Raw genomic sequence first — 17,619 nt, forward strand, 5'->3', positions numbered from 1 at the left:
AAAGATTTCTAGTCGGCGACAAAGTGCAAGCATGTTTGTATAAAATAATTGTATTTTCAGCTTCAGAATCATCAATATTTTTATTCTGGTGTCACTATTGTCCTGTGCATTGGGTTACCAACACCAAATCCAAGCCAATTTAATATCAAATTGTGCATTTTAAATCAACATTACATTTTTTGTTAACATTTTACCATATGTCTTGGAGTATCGCAATAATATCGTATCGTGAGTTCGAATCGTGACTTGAGGGTGGCGTGACACCCCTAGTTTTTAATGCTTTTTCTTGACTTGGCCATGTAAAACCTCCCAATGATACATACATTAGGTAAACATGATGATAATTCACTTCATGGATCAACCCTGGTGGGCTTCAGTTCAAACCTGCAACCTTTGGGTTCCCTGCCCAGATCTTTCACCACTACCCTTCTGGATGATCTCCTCGCTAAAACTTGAGGAGTAATTCTGACTAAATGGGACAACAAAGTACAAAAGATAAATGGTGCTCAAAACTGCTTAGACTCAGATATCGGACTCTAAAATCTAACGCATATGGCAGTTTTGACGACTGCTTGACACAAAATGGATGACAGCTCCAGACAGCATTGATTCACTCAAAAATTCCCATTTATCAAACCCAATCTGCAATGTCAGCTCTCAGCGACGTGACCTTCAAACCTCGTGGACTTCGATACAAAGCAGCGTACAGAAAGTGTCCGATGCGAAATATTGAGATTTGTGCATTAGAACGGATGATATGCAGTCAACATATCGAAACTATTCAAAACATTTCAAGCAGCGGTATCTGATTATTACGCAGACGTGCACACACACGCGCGGTCACGGTGTCAGCACACACTGAGATGCGTGGTGGTTCTGACTGTGCCCGTAGGGGAAGATCAGTTCCGGTAAGTGGGTTACGACGGTCCTCTCCAGACAGCGGCACAGCGGCACAGCTAAATGATCAAACAGAGGGGGATTTGCCTCTCCTGTTCAGGGGGATTGGTAAGTGGAACAGGGCCATGAAAGATACACTACAATTAGTCTGGAAACTTCCTTCCCCCAGGTCAAAGGGATTACATCAGGTTGTGTCAGGTTTGAGCCATATTTGTTTAGTAACATACGACTGAAATACTGCAATTACATTTACTTTTATATAATATAAAAACAGTGTATATTATAGTATAACTATAAAACATAAAGAAACATACATATACCTATACATATATATTAGGGCTGTCAAATGATTAATCGTGATTAATCGCATCCAAAATAAAAGTTTTTGTTTATATAATGTATGTGGGTGCACTGTGTATAATTATTTTGTATATATAAATACACACACATGCATGTATATTTAAGAAAAACATATTTATATTTATATATAATATAAATTATCTATAGTACATACATGAAAATATTTCTTAAATATATACAAGCATGTGTGTGTATATATATATAAAATAATTATACACAGTGCATCCAGATATATTATGTGAACACAAACTTTTATTTATTTTATTTATCTTTTATTTTGTATTATAAAATAAATACTAGCATGTTCTTTTATAGTAGCATGTTCAATTTTAATATTTTTATATATTTATAACGTAATATACAGTATATGCACACTAGATATGTTGCTATTACTATTATATACAATATATACATAATAACCAATAAATATTAAAATAAAAATGTTTGTCCACATAAAAATTCATACTTTTTTGCAGTAAAAAGCTGCGCTGTATGGCCACTTTCCCTTACGGCCAATGCGGTCACCCGATGCAAAAGTCAAACTAATGCAAATAAATCTTTTTTTTGCAGAATAATTTTATAGTATGTAAGAGGAATGAGAGAGATAACGAAAGAGAGAGAGAGAGCGACAAGACTTTTAGGGTAACGCCTCGAGCTTTCATTTTAATTAGTTTGATTGTGCATTAAATCATCAGATCCTGAAATAATAAGAGAAGTGCACCTTTCCTCTCTTTCATCACAGTCCTAAGGGTTGTTCCAGAAAAATATGTGCCACAATAAAACTGGCCTGTATAGACGGACTAAATTTATACTTTGCATTTAGCAAGACATTTCAGGACATTTCTCTTAGTTAAAGACCCATCGAGTCTGTCTAAATCAAGGTCTGCTGATGTGCGTTTGATCTAATACGAGTTCCACGACTAGCATCGTGTTTTACAGACTGGAGATGTAGCGTCCGATGCATCAAGAGCTTTAGGCTGTTGAAATGAACACCAGCACATCTGACCGCGGGCTGAGCAATACGTCAAGCAAACACCCAAAAGACTCTTTAGTGAATGATGCAGGTGTTAAAGAGTTTTTAAACCTGGAGGTAGGCAAGTCACTACTTTTGGGGACCGAACCTTCAACCTTTCCCTAACCATCGAGATACCATCTCTTTTGTGTCACTCAGATTCACTGCACATGCTCCTGGATGTTTGACAGCACAGAGGGATGGAGAGATTCACTTACTACTTGTAGGTCTCTGAGCGGATGTACTCAAAGACATGAGAGATGCCCAACTGGAACTGGTCTGCTATGGGAATCACCCAGGAGTTATTCTCAGCCTTAAACACCTGCTTTGGGCCTGTCAGGTCCAGGTTACCTACAGACAGAGAGAGGAGGAGGAATTAGAAATTTACCAAAAGGGAAAGTGAGAGAGAAAGCCAGGCCGATATTATCGGCCGATATCAGGCATTTTCCAGACTATCAGTATCGGTAGTTATAATGGCCGATAAATGAATATTTCAAAAATAAAATAAAATAATAAACATAATAGTTATGTTACGTTGTTACAGTGTAGTTGACTGACTGTCCTTTTAACTTTTGACAATGTGACTGAAGTATTTCATCTGTATCATCTCTCCTTGGCCTGTTACATTGAAAATGTATGTTTTACAATTTGCAGTATGACGTTATCCATTGCTAAATTATGGCTCATCATAGACTAGCTAACCACAAATGCCACTATCATCAGTCTGTTCTGTTGTGACAATAAAAGAAACAAGTTTCTTTTTAAAAGGCATTATCATATTATTTTAGTTAAAACTCATACAGAACTACAAATAACTAATGTTAGGGAAATCTGTTAATGTTTTGTTGCGCGTTTATGAAATAAAAAAATAAAAAAATATCGGCCAATTTATTGGAATATCGGATTTTAAAACCAACAAATATTTGTATCGGTATCGGCCTTCAAAATCCTTTATCGGTCGGGCCCTAGTAAAAATCAAACAAGGAGAGGAGACAAGACAAGAAAAGAGAAGATACACAAAGAGATAAGACAATAAAATGCAATAAAATGGTGTGATGGAAAAATGAGGAGAGGAGACTAGAGCCCGACCGATAAAGGATTTTGAAGGCCGATACGATACAAATATTTTTGGGTTTTAAAATCCGATATTCCGATATATCGGCCAATATTTTTTTTATTAAATATTGTTGGATTTCACACACGTGTAAAAGAAAAGCTAACTTTTCTGCACAAGATACATTTGAGACTTTTTCTCGATGTCTAAATGTTCACTCCTCGCAAATATAACTTACATTTTACAATATAGGGACTGTACACCCAACTTTGGGTCAAATATGGACAAACCCAGCCATTGGGTTAATTTTTTTTTATTACATTTTTAACCCAATGTTTGGGTTTGTCCATATTTGACCCAAAGTTGGGTTAAAACAACATAGCATTTTTAGAGTGTAACTAGAGATATGCTAGTTAAAAATACAGTAATCATTACTTTATTTAGGCAGAAAAAGTTCATTGTTGTTTCCAAGCTCATTAATGTTAACGTTAGCGGTCTTCCACTGATAATAGTGGCATTAGCTAGCTTTGTGGTTAGCTAGTCTATGATGAGCCATAATTTAGCAATAGATGACTGCAAATTGTAAAACATACATTTTCAATATAACAGTCCAAGGAGAGATGATTAAAGCATGTTTCGTCTGTTTTTATTTTATATATTAAATATTCATTTAATGGCCATTATAACTGCCGATACCGATATTTTGGAAAATGCCTAATATCGGCCGATATATTGGTCTGGCTCTAGATGAGACAAAACAAGAGGAGATGAGACGAGATGAAACAAGAGACGAGACCAAAACAACAAAAGAAACAAAAAAAATGAAAAGGGATGAGACGAGAAGAGACATGACAAAAGAGGACCAGAAGTGAAGAGAAGATAGGAGAAGAAAAGAGACGAGATGAGACGTGAAGACAAAGACCAGTAAAGAACCAGTTCACAGTGTGCCGATGAAAAAGTACAGGTCAAAGTGCTAATGTGGCTCATCTCAGCTCACAAGGGGGCTAATTAAATAGTTTCTGATTAGCAAGTGTTGAGCGGCCTGTCAAAGAGGGGGTGAAATTAAACCTGGACCCACACCTCACAAACGCACTCAGACAAGACCGTTAGTGTAAATCAGCCCTGAACCTAAAAAAACCTAGACGACAGTCCTATATCGTCCTACATCTCATTGGTCGAGCAGACATCTGGTCCAGGTTCAATTTACACCCTCCTCATGCTCTTTTCATTTCAACATTTTAACCCGTTTAAAGCATCAGTAAAGCATCTTTACACATGAGATGTTCTGAATGGTAAAGACTGTCTATCTCTCCTCACTTTTTCTCCTCTCCTTTTACTTTCCTGCTCTTGGCATGTGCGCTTGGTTGCTCCTTGTTAGCTGTGCTCTCCTCTGACACACACATACACACATCTTAACGAGGCTGGACTGTGGAGTGGGATTACAGGGACATGACAGAGGGGTCCTAATAAGCTACACACGGGAAGAGTCTCCCCTACAGAGTGCACAGGACAAAGACCTGCTGACCAGAGCGTTCACACACACCTAGAATGGCAATAAACAACTGCCAATTGCTAAAACACTACATAGGTCCTAAAACAAAAATTTGAAGCCAATTTGAGTGCCGTGTGCAGAACTCTCAGTCCTGTGCTAGTGGGGTGGTTGAGGGTGTTGCTTTGCGCTGGCAAAAGAAAGAAAAGTTTTTGAAGTGTTGAAGCTCATAAAATATTTTTTTAAACTCTCTAGTGAGTGGTTGAGTGTTGGTATCCAGTTGCTAGAAACAATTTTGCTATTTGTACGGTAGCTTATTTCACACACCTCACAAATTCAAGCCGACAATGGCCGATTCTTTAAATGTTTAAAAAATAATTGCAAACTTGCAAGCCGCTTAGTCTACTTACCCTTCACACCACATTTATATGACACTTGAGGTGAGTGCTGACATAATGCTGGAATACCAGTACACTAAATCATAAATTATACTGTTGGAATGGAACAAGCCAGGAGGAAAAACTACTGTCAAAAGGGCAGTTGTGGTGTGTGTGTGTGTGTGTGTGTGTGTGGAGGTTTTCCCAAAGTGAAGTCACTCAGGTAGAGAGCAGTTCGACCTGGGTTAACCTCAGAGCTTCCAGCCAATCACGTAAGAGATGACAAATCTGTAGCCAATTAGAATGCACAGGGGGGTGACAACCTGGTCACTGCTCTGTTGTTGTTGATGTGATTTTGTGTGTGTGTGTGTGTGTGTGGGGGGGGGGGGTACTTTATTTTATTGTGGTATTGTAATTTCAGAGAAAAAACAATAAAGTAGTGCTGTCAAACGATTAAAATATTTAATCTTGATTAATCGCATTAATGTCATAGTTAACTCGCGATTAATTCTCAATTAATCGCACATATTTATCCATTCTAAAGGTCTCTTGATTTCTTTTTGTCCCATTATTTTTTTTTTCTAATTTTAACGCTCTTCTCAACATAAAAAAGAGGATGGCTTGCTTTATGCAAATGTTTTTAATTGAAAACAACATTGACAAAACTGTGTTCAATTTCACACTAAAATATTATCACTTGGAGCAAATAATCTCTCACACAATGTAACTGTCCATCAATAAATACTTACGAGGTCCTGATATTGACGAGGGGGTGGAGAATTCGTATCAGCTGTGTGTGTGTGTGCTTGGCCATCAAGTGGTATGTCAGACTGGACGTGCTTTGATGACAGCTCAGTTCACAACGACAAAACACTGTCAATGGAACCATTTGGAAACTTTTTAAAAGTAAACTTTTTTTAATTCAGAATCTTTTTGGCATCCATTTCGGCATCTCGCGCTCATCATCCACTCAAAACTTAACGTTAACCTACTTTTTGGGCGGCTTGCAACAAGTGTGTTTCCGGTCTAGCTTGATCCGGTGCTTTAAGACAGGATGCAGAATGCGCAGTGCTACGTCAGTGGATGCCAAAAAGTTTCTATTGGCCGCGCTGGTAATCGTCACAGCAGCAAAAGTTGAACTATTTTGAATTATGCCCGCGGTATGCGCGCTGCTGCTCTCGCGCTTTGGTTGACAAAGCAACAAAACATCCATGGGTTGAAATCAATGGGTTTCATGGCGCGCATCCTGTTGCAAAAGCGCGTAAAAAAAAAACAACGACAAAGTTTGCTATGCCAAAAAGACCGTTAATCTCGCGACAAAAAAGTTAATAACGTTAAAATCGTTTTGTGTTAATGCCGTGTCAAACTGACAGCCCTACAATAAAGACACAATTTAAATGTGGGACACTGTTTATGTCTTCCACAATGCAGGACAAAGCTCACAATTTCGTGATGGCGGTCACCCTAACGCACAGCTGTGTCTGGAAGTGTAAGTGTGGATGTTTTATTGGTTGATGAGGGTGTGTATTAATTTGCATTCCTATCCATAAGCCACTACACTCCAGTTTTAAGGCCAGGCTTTGATTGGTTAATGGGAATATATAAAGGATGTTGGTCCAGGAACATGTGTTACGCACACGGACATGTTCAAGTCTTACCAAGTTCAGGAGGCAGTACAGTGAGTCTGTTTCCTTGAATGTGAAGTTCCTTCAGCTGAGTCAGATCCCCGATCTCTTTGGGTAGAGAGATGAGGTCATTGTCCCTCAAACTCAACTGAAAAAAGAGAGTGAGGAATTAGACAGTGGGAAAGGGACAAAAAGTTTATAATTTAACTTACTTGCTTTCTTAAATGTCCCTGGTCTTACAGAGCATGATTTTTATATATATATATATATATATATATATATATATATATCAGGGCTGTGCAAAAATTAATTGCGATTAATCGCATCCAAAATAAAAGTCTGTGTTTACATAATATATTTGTGTGTGCTGTATATAATTATTTTGTATATATAAATACACACACATGCATGTATACATTTAAGAAAATGTGTTATTCATATATAAAATATTTATATTTATATAATATAGATTACGTATTTATATATATATATATACACAGAATTTAAGCGCAAATATATATATATATATATATATATATATATATAGCTATACTTTTGAAACAGGCTATGTGTTTCCCATTGACATCCATTGCTGTACACTGTGATAAACTGCAGGACAAGTCAAAATTATTCTCTTGGTAACTGACAGCATGTCACATGAGTGCACCATTTAATATACCAACACTTGCATTATAAAAATCACGGGTGTAATTACACCCATATTTTAACGCAACACCTGACCAAAATAGTTGAATTTTATTTTTAAGTTTAAAGTTGAAATTATTAGCTGTTTTATGTGACTGTGACCCTGCATTGAGTCTGATCAGTCTGATCCTAGCGAGCACAGGGGTGAAGATCAGCCTCTAAATCACCGCTCACCACGTCTGATAAAGAACACACACTGCGGAGAATAAATCCAACACACACGGCACAGAGCACCGCCACAAAAGCAATTGATTTCAGAGGGAATTTAGATAAATTACTCACTATCTGTAGCTTGGCCAGCTTGCCGATGTCTGGGGGCAAAATCTCAAAATCGTTGTCACTGAGATAGAGCGCCCGCAGGGTGGCTGAAATGAGAGAGAGAGAGAAGTGTAAGTTTAAGTGTGTGTGTGTGTTAGAGGAGTATTGCAAACATTGATCAATAGAAATGGTCATCTCTGATTGATACAGCATGGCTACAATCTTACACCCAAGCACACACACATAATATCAACAACAGATCGACAAAAAGCATCAAATACACACTGTAAATGTTCAGAAAAGCAATAACCAATTAAATAAACATGTAAATAATTTTCATTTTTTTAAATCCTACACAAATAGTGCCACAACTAACAAGAATTTTGATAATCTATATCTGAGATTTTTTTTTATTAGTGGCCCCACCCACTTCCTGACCACTAGATGTTAAAGCAACAGCATCACAATCAATTTTACACTCATGGGAACAACAATAAACATAACCGCAACAAACATAGAAAAAAAGAGCAAAAAGTGACATAGAATTATCAATTCGACAACTTAAGGAATCAATAGATAAATATATATTCAATAATACGCCTCTAAAATGTTCAACAGCTTAAAGGAAGCAATAAATAGATATATATTCAATAATGCACATAAAAAATAAATATATGCGTCCATAGATGATCCATTTAGTAATTGACTGCTCCTCGGCAATAATGATGTAATATCTTTTTATATGTCATATCATAGCCGATATGACAGCCACTTTCCAAACAGCACTTATAAATAGCAGTTTGGGAGTGTGTGTGTGTGTGAGAGATCTTGATTAACGTTAAGAGGGTGCTTTCATTATGTGGCTGCCATTAAAATAACAGGTTATTAGAGCCCATCACTGCTCATCAGTATCCTCTGACGGGACCAGCTGATTGGACTGATGAGGATTAGATGATGAAGTTAACAGTTATTTTGTTAGCATATAGTTAGTAGGTAGTCTGGTCCTCCTTGCAGCTTATTCTGCTAAAGAACTACCTAAATTGACTGGAACCCGTATTATTTCAGAGACCAACCACTCTGAAATCAATAATCTCACAAAAATAATCAAGAATGCAAGTGGGAATTACTAAAAACCTGTTGACATGGAAGTCAAAAAAGGTAACTTTGGTCAAATAAAAAGAAAAAATATATAGAATTCACTTGATGACCATTTTGGTGACACCATTTTCTTTCCTTAAAATTGAATGGGGAAGGACTGAAATCCTCAACATTGTTTTTTATATCTCTAACCATTATTTAAATCTGATATTTGTTCATTTATTTACTATCCCATAAATGAATATCATAAATGTTGCTTCTTTTGATTAAATTACACAAAAAAAGGATGAGATTTAAAATTCCCGATATACTTCAAGCTCAAACAAGAATCAAACTGGTGTGACATAATAGAGTGCCGAAGTTATCACGTCACTTTGTAGGCCAAAACGCAGAAGTGAGTTAGCATTTTAGCACTCCCGGTTTTGATCTATGGCATAAAACACACCAGTTATAACCTGCTTATGGTTTTTTAAACTTTATTGTGTCTGCTTGTGTTTTTTTTAACTTTATATAGGCTTCAAAATGTATACATTTCGGATTAACTTGTAAAGATTATCTTGATAGACGAAACGTGTAAGGGTCACAACTCTTTGTTGAACACAGATCTTATTTTTTGCGATTTTCCAAAAGTCTATGGGGAAAAAGCATAACTTTTCGATCGAGGGAACCCACGCGCCTAAAATAATAAAATTATTTTTAGCCCTTAGCGAAGAACGAAAAAGAAATTCACCATGAGTATATCAGGGCCTTAAAGTGATAGCTCATCCTAAAATGAAAGTTAAGTCATAAATTACTCACCCTGGTGTTGTTCTAATCCAGTATGACCTTTTTTAAACTAACACTTGTAAATTGCAGCCAATAAGAATGCAGCTTTCCCCTTTCTATATTTCTTTTTATTTTAGTTTGTAATATGCATCAAGTGGTCTATGAATAGTCAGTCCTTTGTTATAAATTAGTAAGACTGATGCAGGTTATACTGCTAATACATTGTGTGTGTGTTGCAGACTTACTGAGGTAAAAGAAATTTCCGGGCAGTGAGGACTCGTTCAGATTGTTGTATGTCAGATCCAGAACCTCCAGCGCCGGAAGAGATCCGAACCCTCGTGGAAGAGTGCTCAACCGGTTCATCCTACACATGAAGACCATAAAAATGCCATTTTAACCAAATCATCAGCTTAAAAAAAAACACCACACGTCCACAAGCAGATACACACTTATAAAACACCCATCAATTCTTGACAGGGAATCCATTGAAAATCCTTAGCCGACCTACTCGAAGACATGAGACAGAGACATGCATTGCGCACAGATCCATCTCACTGATTTTGATTGATATTTCAGATTTATAACGCAACTCAACAGATCTTCTCACATTTATAACCAAAAGTCTGAGATCACTAGTGAAGGTGTGAAACCAATTCCATTTTTAATTTTACTTAAAATTATACAACATTTTCAATTACCAATTATATTATCAGCATAACAATTTGGGTAAAAAAAATACAGATTTAAGAATGTCTGTTTTTCATTTGTCAAATTCCTAAAACATGCATATATGATATGTATATGCATATATTGAAATCAGTCACTTTTGAACAATTAAATGCATACTTAATAAAAGTATTAATTTCTTTTTAAAATGTATTTTTAAAAAGTATTAAAATCTTTTTAAATAATTAGTATATATATATATATATATATATATATATATATATATCAAATTTACAGATTTAATTTACACTACCATTCAAAAGTTTGGGGTCTGAATTATTTAAAAAGAAATTAATACTTTTATTCAGCAAGTATGCATTCAAGTGACTAGATTTCAAAAGATTACTATTTCAAATAAATGCTGTTCTCTTGAACTATTTATCAAAGAATCCTGAAAAGATGATAATAATCAGAATCAAATCAATTTCTGAATGATTTCTGAAGGATCGTGTGACTGAAGACGGGAGTAATAATGCTAAACATCCAGCTTTGCCAACTGAGGAATATAATATACTTTTTAAATATATTAAAATAGAAAGCATTTTTATTATTATAAAAATACTTCACAATATTACTGTATTTTTGATCAAATAAATGCATCCTTGGTTAGTATAAGAGACTGATCTCAAAATCAACACTTGATAGTAGTGTATATGTGAAAACCAGATTTTCAATTGTTTCAGACATTTAGTCACCACTTCTTATAGATATAAAAACTCAAGGTATTTCTTAATGAAAGTGGAATGTTCAGTTAGCTCACCAAAATTAAAAATGTTAAAATCGTATTTGCCCTTGAAAGGTAGCGAATTAAATTTTGGCTGAAAACTTCCGACAGAGAACATGGAATCTGAAATTAGAAAGGCTCAAGGTGCCCGACGACGTGGATAAAACACGGGAGAGAGAGAGCAAGACAGAGAAAAAGAGAGAGAGAGAAGGGGGCGCCCAAATCAGATGCTGATTAACTCTTGCTTATTTAAGCGTCTGTGCTCCGTCTCTTTCATTCTCGCTTTCAAATGGCACTGGGTTGCCATGAAGACAATGAAACTTTAGCAACGGATTTTAAAGAAACAAACAAATTGATCCAGCACATGTTTGCGAAGCAATTACACAAGATGGGGAATTGTTTTGACAAATGAGATCAGGATAACGGGCGGCCGCACGCTCACACACACACACACACATCCTCACGTTTGAGTCGAGAGTAGCGGCCGGGAATACAACAAGCCGGCTTATGTTTTCAAGATTATGTGTAGAAATGGTGCGTCTGACAGCAAATCGATGAAAATGTGCGGTGTCAGACGCGGGGCAGATTGGGCCGCGCTTTAATCCTGCGTGACATTGAGGAGGCTCCGCCCTCGGAGGAAAAGGAGAACCCTTGGGATTCGGGTGGGGCTCAGGTGGGCTCTAAACACCAGGGATGAAGAGAGTCAAAGAGGAAGAAGAACAGAGGAAGACAGCGGCACTGCCACTGTCAAGGCTTCTTAACCTCACAAAAAAAGGATTGACAACCATTCCTAAACCAGATATGCTTTGATAACCAGTGTGTCTGATCAACAACATATACTAGAATGATGATCCTCCTCAATATGAAATTATTAACGCCGTTAATGCAGGCATGATCTTTGGGAACGATTTCTGACCCAGAAATTAGCAGATTTATGGTTCGGAAAACCAGAGGAGACGGGAGGAGAAAATACAATATTCGAGCAGAGGGGACAAAACAAGACGAGAACATACAAGAGGAACGGAAAGGAAGGAAAGAAAGGACGAAATATATGAGAGGAGAAGAGACAACAAAATAAGAGAGATCAGGAAAAAAAGTCAAGAAGAAAAATGAACAGACATGGACACAGGATATGAGAGTAGAAGATATGAAATTATAAGAGACAAGAGGAAAAGAAAATAGGGGAAAGAGTAAGAGAGGTGATACAAAAGAAAGACGAGAAGAGGCAAAACACGTTGAGAGATAAGACAAGAAGTGAACAAGAGAAGAGACACGAGAAGAAAAGTTAAGGGTACAGAAGGAGAAGAGGTGAAATTATAAGAGAAAAAAGAAGAAAGGAAGGAGAGGAGATGGAAGAAGAGACAGAAAAAAGTAGGAAAGAAGAGACTAAAGTTGAGAAGAGATGAAAAAAGAAAAGACGAAAATATGAGACGACGAGAGAAGAGAGACGAGGAAAAAAGATAAGAGGAGGAACACAAGAGAAGAGACAGGAAGAAAAGAGACAAGTGGATACAAGAGGAGAAGAAATGAAAGTATAATAGACAACAGACGAAACAAACAAAACTATACAAAGAGGGAAAAGAATCTGAGAAACGATGACACATCAGACTAACCCAAGGTTCAGATGTTTCAGTTTCTGAAGGCTACTGATCTGAGTTGGAAGCTCCTCAATCTGGTTATTAAACATGTTCAACACCTCCAAGTTCTTCAGGTCTGCAATGTTAGGAGGCACACCTGAAAAAGAGAGAGAGAGAAAGGATAAACTAATAAACAAGAACAACTTCAAATCTGCAGGTATCATCAATCTAAATCAATCAAAGCGTTTCAATTGACTGTATTATAATCACCAATACAATCCTCAAGGTAAAGCATTCCCAAACGAGAGATGAGGTCTAACGAACAGAGGCTAATTATCAGAGTCAGCAGACAGACGTCCAGTCTTTGACGGCTCAATTATGGGTCCCTCCCCCAGCGATATAGATTTGACACTTTAATGATGGAGGCCTTAGCATAACGGCTCATCGGCAGCACCCCTCCTGCCCCCTCCTGCTGTCGACAGAGATCGATGGGCCGAACAGGCGCTCTATCCGATTACTGGCTGATCAATGGCCCCTCATTACGGAGGAGGGGAGGTGGGAGAGGTTTACACAAACAGCATGACACGAATACCTCCAGAGAGATCAACGAGAGCTGCCCCGCGCCAGACACGGAGGAACAAATGATTCAGCCGTCACACAAACAATTCACAAATCCAACAAGGAAACACGAGCGTGAACGCACATGCTCTCACAGCCCTCGCTATTAGCAGATTCATTTAATACAACTTCTACTACTATTTAATATTATAGTAAAGTGATGTTTCTTTTTAACAATGTAATCATTTAAACACATAATACATCAATTATTTAATAATAAATGTTATGTCAGTACATTCTCAGAGCCCTATTCAGTACATGTGCATGTTATTTAAAGCAGCACTATGTAACTTTTTCGACCTTTATAATATTTTTCCAAAACCCTTGAGATGGTACATCGACTTACAAGAGGTTGAATGACAGGTCTGCCATAGACCCCTTTTCGGTTTTTTTGTGGGCGGAGCTTAGGTGGAGGCAGAACGATCCCTCTGGCCGCTTCACTAACACTAGTTAGCAAGTATTATTAGCTTGTTTTTTAACAATGACTGGAGAAAATCCGAAAGTATACGAAAGTATACTGATTACTGAGTTTGGTAGGGGCTACATTCTTGCAAGTAAATAAAACATGATTAGACGAACAAAATAATCAGTCAGGATAACTATCCTATGTCTGCAGTGCAGGCTGATAGTCATGTTTGTTGCTTATTTTTCTGGTGAAAAGTATGCAAATCGATTTTTCAAATTTGCAGATTCATCTATGCTATGGTAGCTTGATATTATAATATTGACGTCATGGCTATTATCTGCCAACAAACATTGAACTGAATTAGCATATCCATTATGTAAAACAATAACCAATAGGCTAACGTCACTATAAAGACGCTGGCTTGTAAATGTGAGCTACGCGATCTTTTGACTTTAAAAAAATAATAAAGCCCCTGACACTATATTCATAAGACATGCTGAAATATATGCCAATGTACCTGAGATGAAGACATTTTACACGCAACACTGGAGTCCGCCCAAGATGTGTGAACTCCTTCCTTCTGCAGAATTCGGGGGTATCGCTTGTCAACAAATGCATGCGTGTATTCCCTAGTGTAATCATGACAGATTTTACGACATTAGTAGAAGACAATACTGTTTCCCAACTGTAGGGGGACCCCGAGAGCAAAATTTCAAAAGTAATATAATGCTGCTTTAAGAATTAAAGAGTTAATTTATTATTATTATTATTATGTACATTCAAATTAGAGACTAATAGCTTGATTTTTGGTCATTTTGAGATATTGTATTAAAATACTAGCCAATTTATTATATAGACACAAACATCAATACCAGTGAATGAAAAATCAAATTTTCGGTCTGTCAAATATAAATTAGGGCTGTCAAACAATTAATCGTGATTAATCGCATCCAAAATAAAAGTTTATGTTTCCGTAATATATGTGGGTGCACTGTGTATAATTATTTTATATATATAAATACACACACATGCTTGTATATATTTAAGAAATATTTTCATGTATATAGATTTATATACAATTTATATTATGTATAAATATTTTATATTTAATTTTTTTTTTAAATATACATGCATGTGTGTGTATTTATATATATATATATATATATATATATATATATATATATAAAATTATACACAGTGCACCCACATATATTAGGTAAACACAAACTTTTATGTTTGCGATTAATCATGAACTTTTCACAAACTTTTATTTTTGATGCGATTAATCATGATTAATCGTTTGACAGCCCTAATATAAATATACAAATAAATATTAAAATAGTCTGAAGAGTTCTTAAACATCCACACGCATCCATTCATGCATACATTCATACATACGCAATTCTCTCTCTCTCTCAAAAATATATATAAACACACACACACACACACACACACACACACACATATAATATATAATTGTGTTTAATGACTTTTCCCCCACAACAGTAAAAGTGTAAGAGAAATGTACATTTTAGACATAAAAAATAGTGTCCATGCTAGTTGAGTAAGTTTCAGTTGGACCCTTCAAAACCCAATGTTTGCATCAATCCTCTGACCTTTTCGCTTATAAACGAAACGATTTATTTCCCAGTGTCTCATTGGAAATGTAAACGTACCAAGAGACACTGCAGGACACTGAACTCTGCGCCCATGTCAGGGTCCCTCTACTCCTCTCCAAATGACACACAAGATCGATCTGTACGGCCTTTTCCATCCTTAAGACACATGCCTCTACCACACGTCTACACTTTATCTTCTTATACCACAGACAGGGCTCTAGATCTGCTGCTTGAAAATATCGTTTTATGTACAAGCTGCAAGTACAAAACTGCTTGTAAACACAAGTTTAATGTATGCGTGTGTGAGAGTGTGTGTGTGTACGCGCTCGCACCCTATTGGAGCCTTTAGAAACAGGCAGAAATGCTGATGGTAATAGGACAAAGAGTACACGGCTGTATGGAGCAGAAAGGTTTCCCCCTCTCTCCTCTCGGTCTCATTACCTGAGCTGATGCCTGACCGGGCCGAACAGCAGCCCTGCTTTACTCATGAGCCACTAATGAAAGGGTTCCAAATGTCACTGTAATTCCTGACTACCCTGAAAAGTTCAAAAGATGGCAGATTCCCTGTCTCTGCTCTTTAAGTAGGCAGGATGAGAGAGAGGAGAGGAACAGAGGAGAAAATGCAGAGTGGTGTGGAATACACAGGGGGAAAGAGGTATAAAAATACACTCTATCACCTATTGGGTGAAGATGGTAATTTTTTTTTGTGAAATCATTTATTCTTATTTATGACCACAAAGATTATTCAGATTTATAGATTTTGACAATATAATAATTTTCTTAATATGTATTTAATTCAATTCACATTTATTTTTGTAGTGGCCTCAATTTTCTCCCTCATTTAATATAGCTAAAGACAAGCAAACATTAAAAAAAAACATATTAAAAGGCTTTGATTATTTCTATAGAGTATAATTATAATTTAACATAACATAATATTAAATAAAACATTTTGCTTGTGGTCTCAAGTTTTTGGACCCCACTGTGCATCCATAAAGTTTCGCTTTCTCCCTTTTTAATCAGCCTCAGACAAGCGGTGTGACCCGTAACGGGTCCTCATCTTCAAATCTTATAAATCATATTAAACGGCTTTGATCATTACTTCAGACGGTACCTGACAGAAATGTGCATTATCACACTGGGATCTTCATGGAGATTAAGGGAAACGATTCCTGCATAAACAAACAAATCCCCAACCAAACACTTCCTGTTCAGATCAGATGAGAGTGAACGTGGTTTGGGGCGATTACCAAGGACCCAACGATTATGTGGGTGGGGAAAACAAGATACAAACATATTATTTCTCCTAATAACTCTCAGCTTTCAAAGATTATTATTAAACTCACATTTAAAAGAAAAAAGCTAAGAAATGTTCACAAATTAAAGTGAAGATTTTCTTTACATATACTATTATTGTTCACTAGCTATTATTGTGGTACTTAAACTGAGCAGAACCTAAAATCAAGTGATCAACAAAGACAAGACAGCCCTCTAGTGGAGTTAACCAGTTCATGAACCTGCAGTCTCAATATAATAAAATAAAAATAAAAATTAAATCTAACTTAATGAAAGGTGATAAAGCATATCAAATAAATCAAGCAAATACTAGTTTAACTCCAAAAATTCAACAAATCACTTATACTCCCCTATCATTTGGAACTTGGTTGTTTCCTATTGGATTTCTACTTGGGAAATAAGTTGCAAATCCAAAAGACCCGGAGATTTTCCTTAGTAACCATTACTAACTCAAACTTAGAAACAGCCATGCTATAAAACTTACAGAACCATTTTACCATCTCTCAAAAACGTAATGCATTTATGTTCAAATTAAAAGCAAAAAATACTCTTGAGACAAGAACTTACCGCTCAGCTTATTGTGGCTCAGGACCAGTTGGGTTATGTTGGACAAGGTGACTACAAAATAAAAACAATTAAAAAAAGACACACGTTTACTTGATGTCATTGCATGATGACGTCATTGTGATGACGCCAGTAATCTCCTACTTTTGTAAATAGACACCACATACTATGATTGACAGCTACATATTTACAGTGTAAACAAAACTAATTAACATTAGCATAAAGTTTATTAACATTAGCACAATATAAAACTTGTAAAGAAACTGTCCAGACTGAATAAAGCAGACTCACACAATCCAGGAATATCCAGCAGGTTTGATATCCCTCTGTCACACATGTCCACCTCCGGGATATTCTTATCACGACTCTCCTCCACTATCTTCTTTAGGGACTTTGACATTTTCTACAAGAAAAGATGAACCGATAAAAGAACCGAATACACGCAGAGA

The 17,619-nt window shown here is 36.5% G+C and overlaps 1 protein-coding gene across 2 annotated transcripts in view; it reads right to left on the reverse strand.

The window, feature by feature from the left end:
* Nucleotides 1-17,619, reverse strand: part of rsu1 (Ras suppressor protein 1) — a 35,656-nt gene that overhangs the window by 16,688 nt on the left and 1,349 nt on the right. For both annotated transcript variants that reach the window (XM_039684911.2, XM_039684912.2), the window contains exons 2-8: nt 17,462-17,573; nt 17,174-17,224; nt 12,704-12,824; nt 9,886-10,004; nt 7,802-7,884; nt 6,848-6,962; nt 2,488-2,620 (exon numbers count right to left, since the gene is read on the reverse strand). In XM_039684911.2, coding sequence (XP_039540845.2) covers nt 2,488-2,620; nt 6,848-6,962; nt 7,802-7,884; nt 9,886-10,004; nt 12,704-12,824; nt 17,174-17,224; nt 17,462-17,573 — 734 coding nt within the window. The remainder of the gene's footprint in view (nt 1-2,487; nt 2,621-6,847; nt 6,963-7,801; nt 7,885-9,885; nt 10,005-12,703; nt 12,825-17,173; nt 17,225-17,461; nt 17,574-17,619) is intronic.

The sequence above is a fragment of the Pimephales promelas genome, chromosome 22 (genome assembly GCF_988280905.1).
Source record: "Pimephales promelas chromosome 22, fPimPro1.hap1.1, whole genome shotgun sequence".
NCBI classification, from domain to species: domain Eukaryota; kingdom Metazoa; phylum Chordata; class Actinopteri; order Cypriniformes; family Leuciscidae; genus Pimephales; species Pimephales promelas.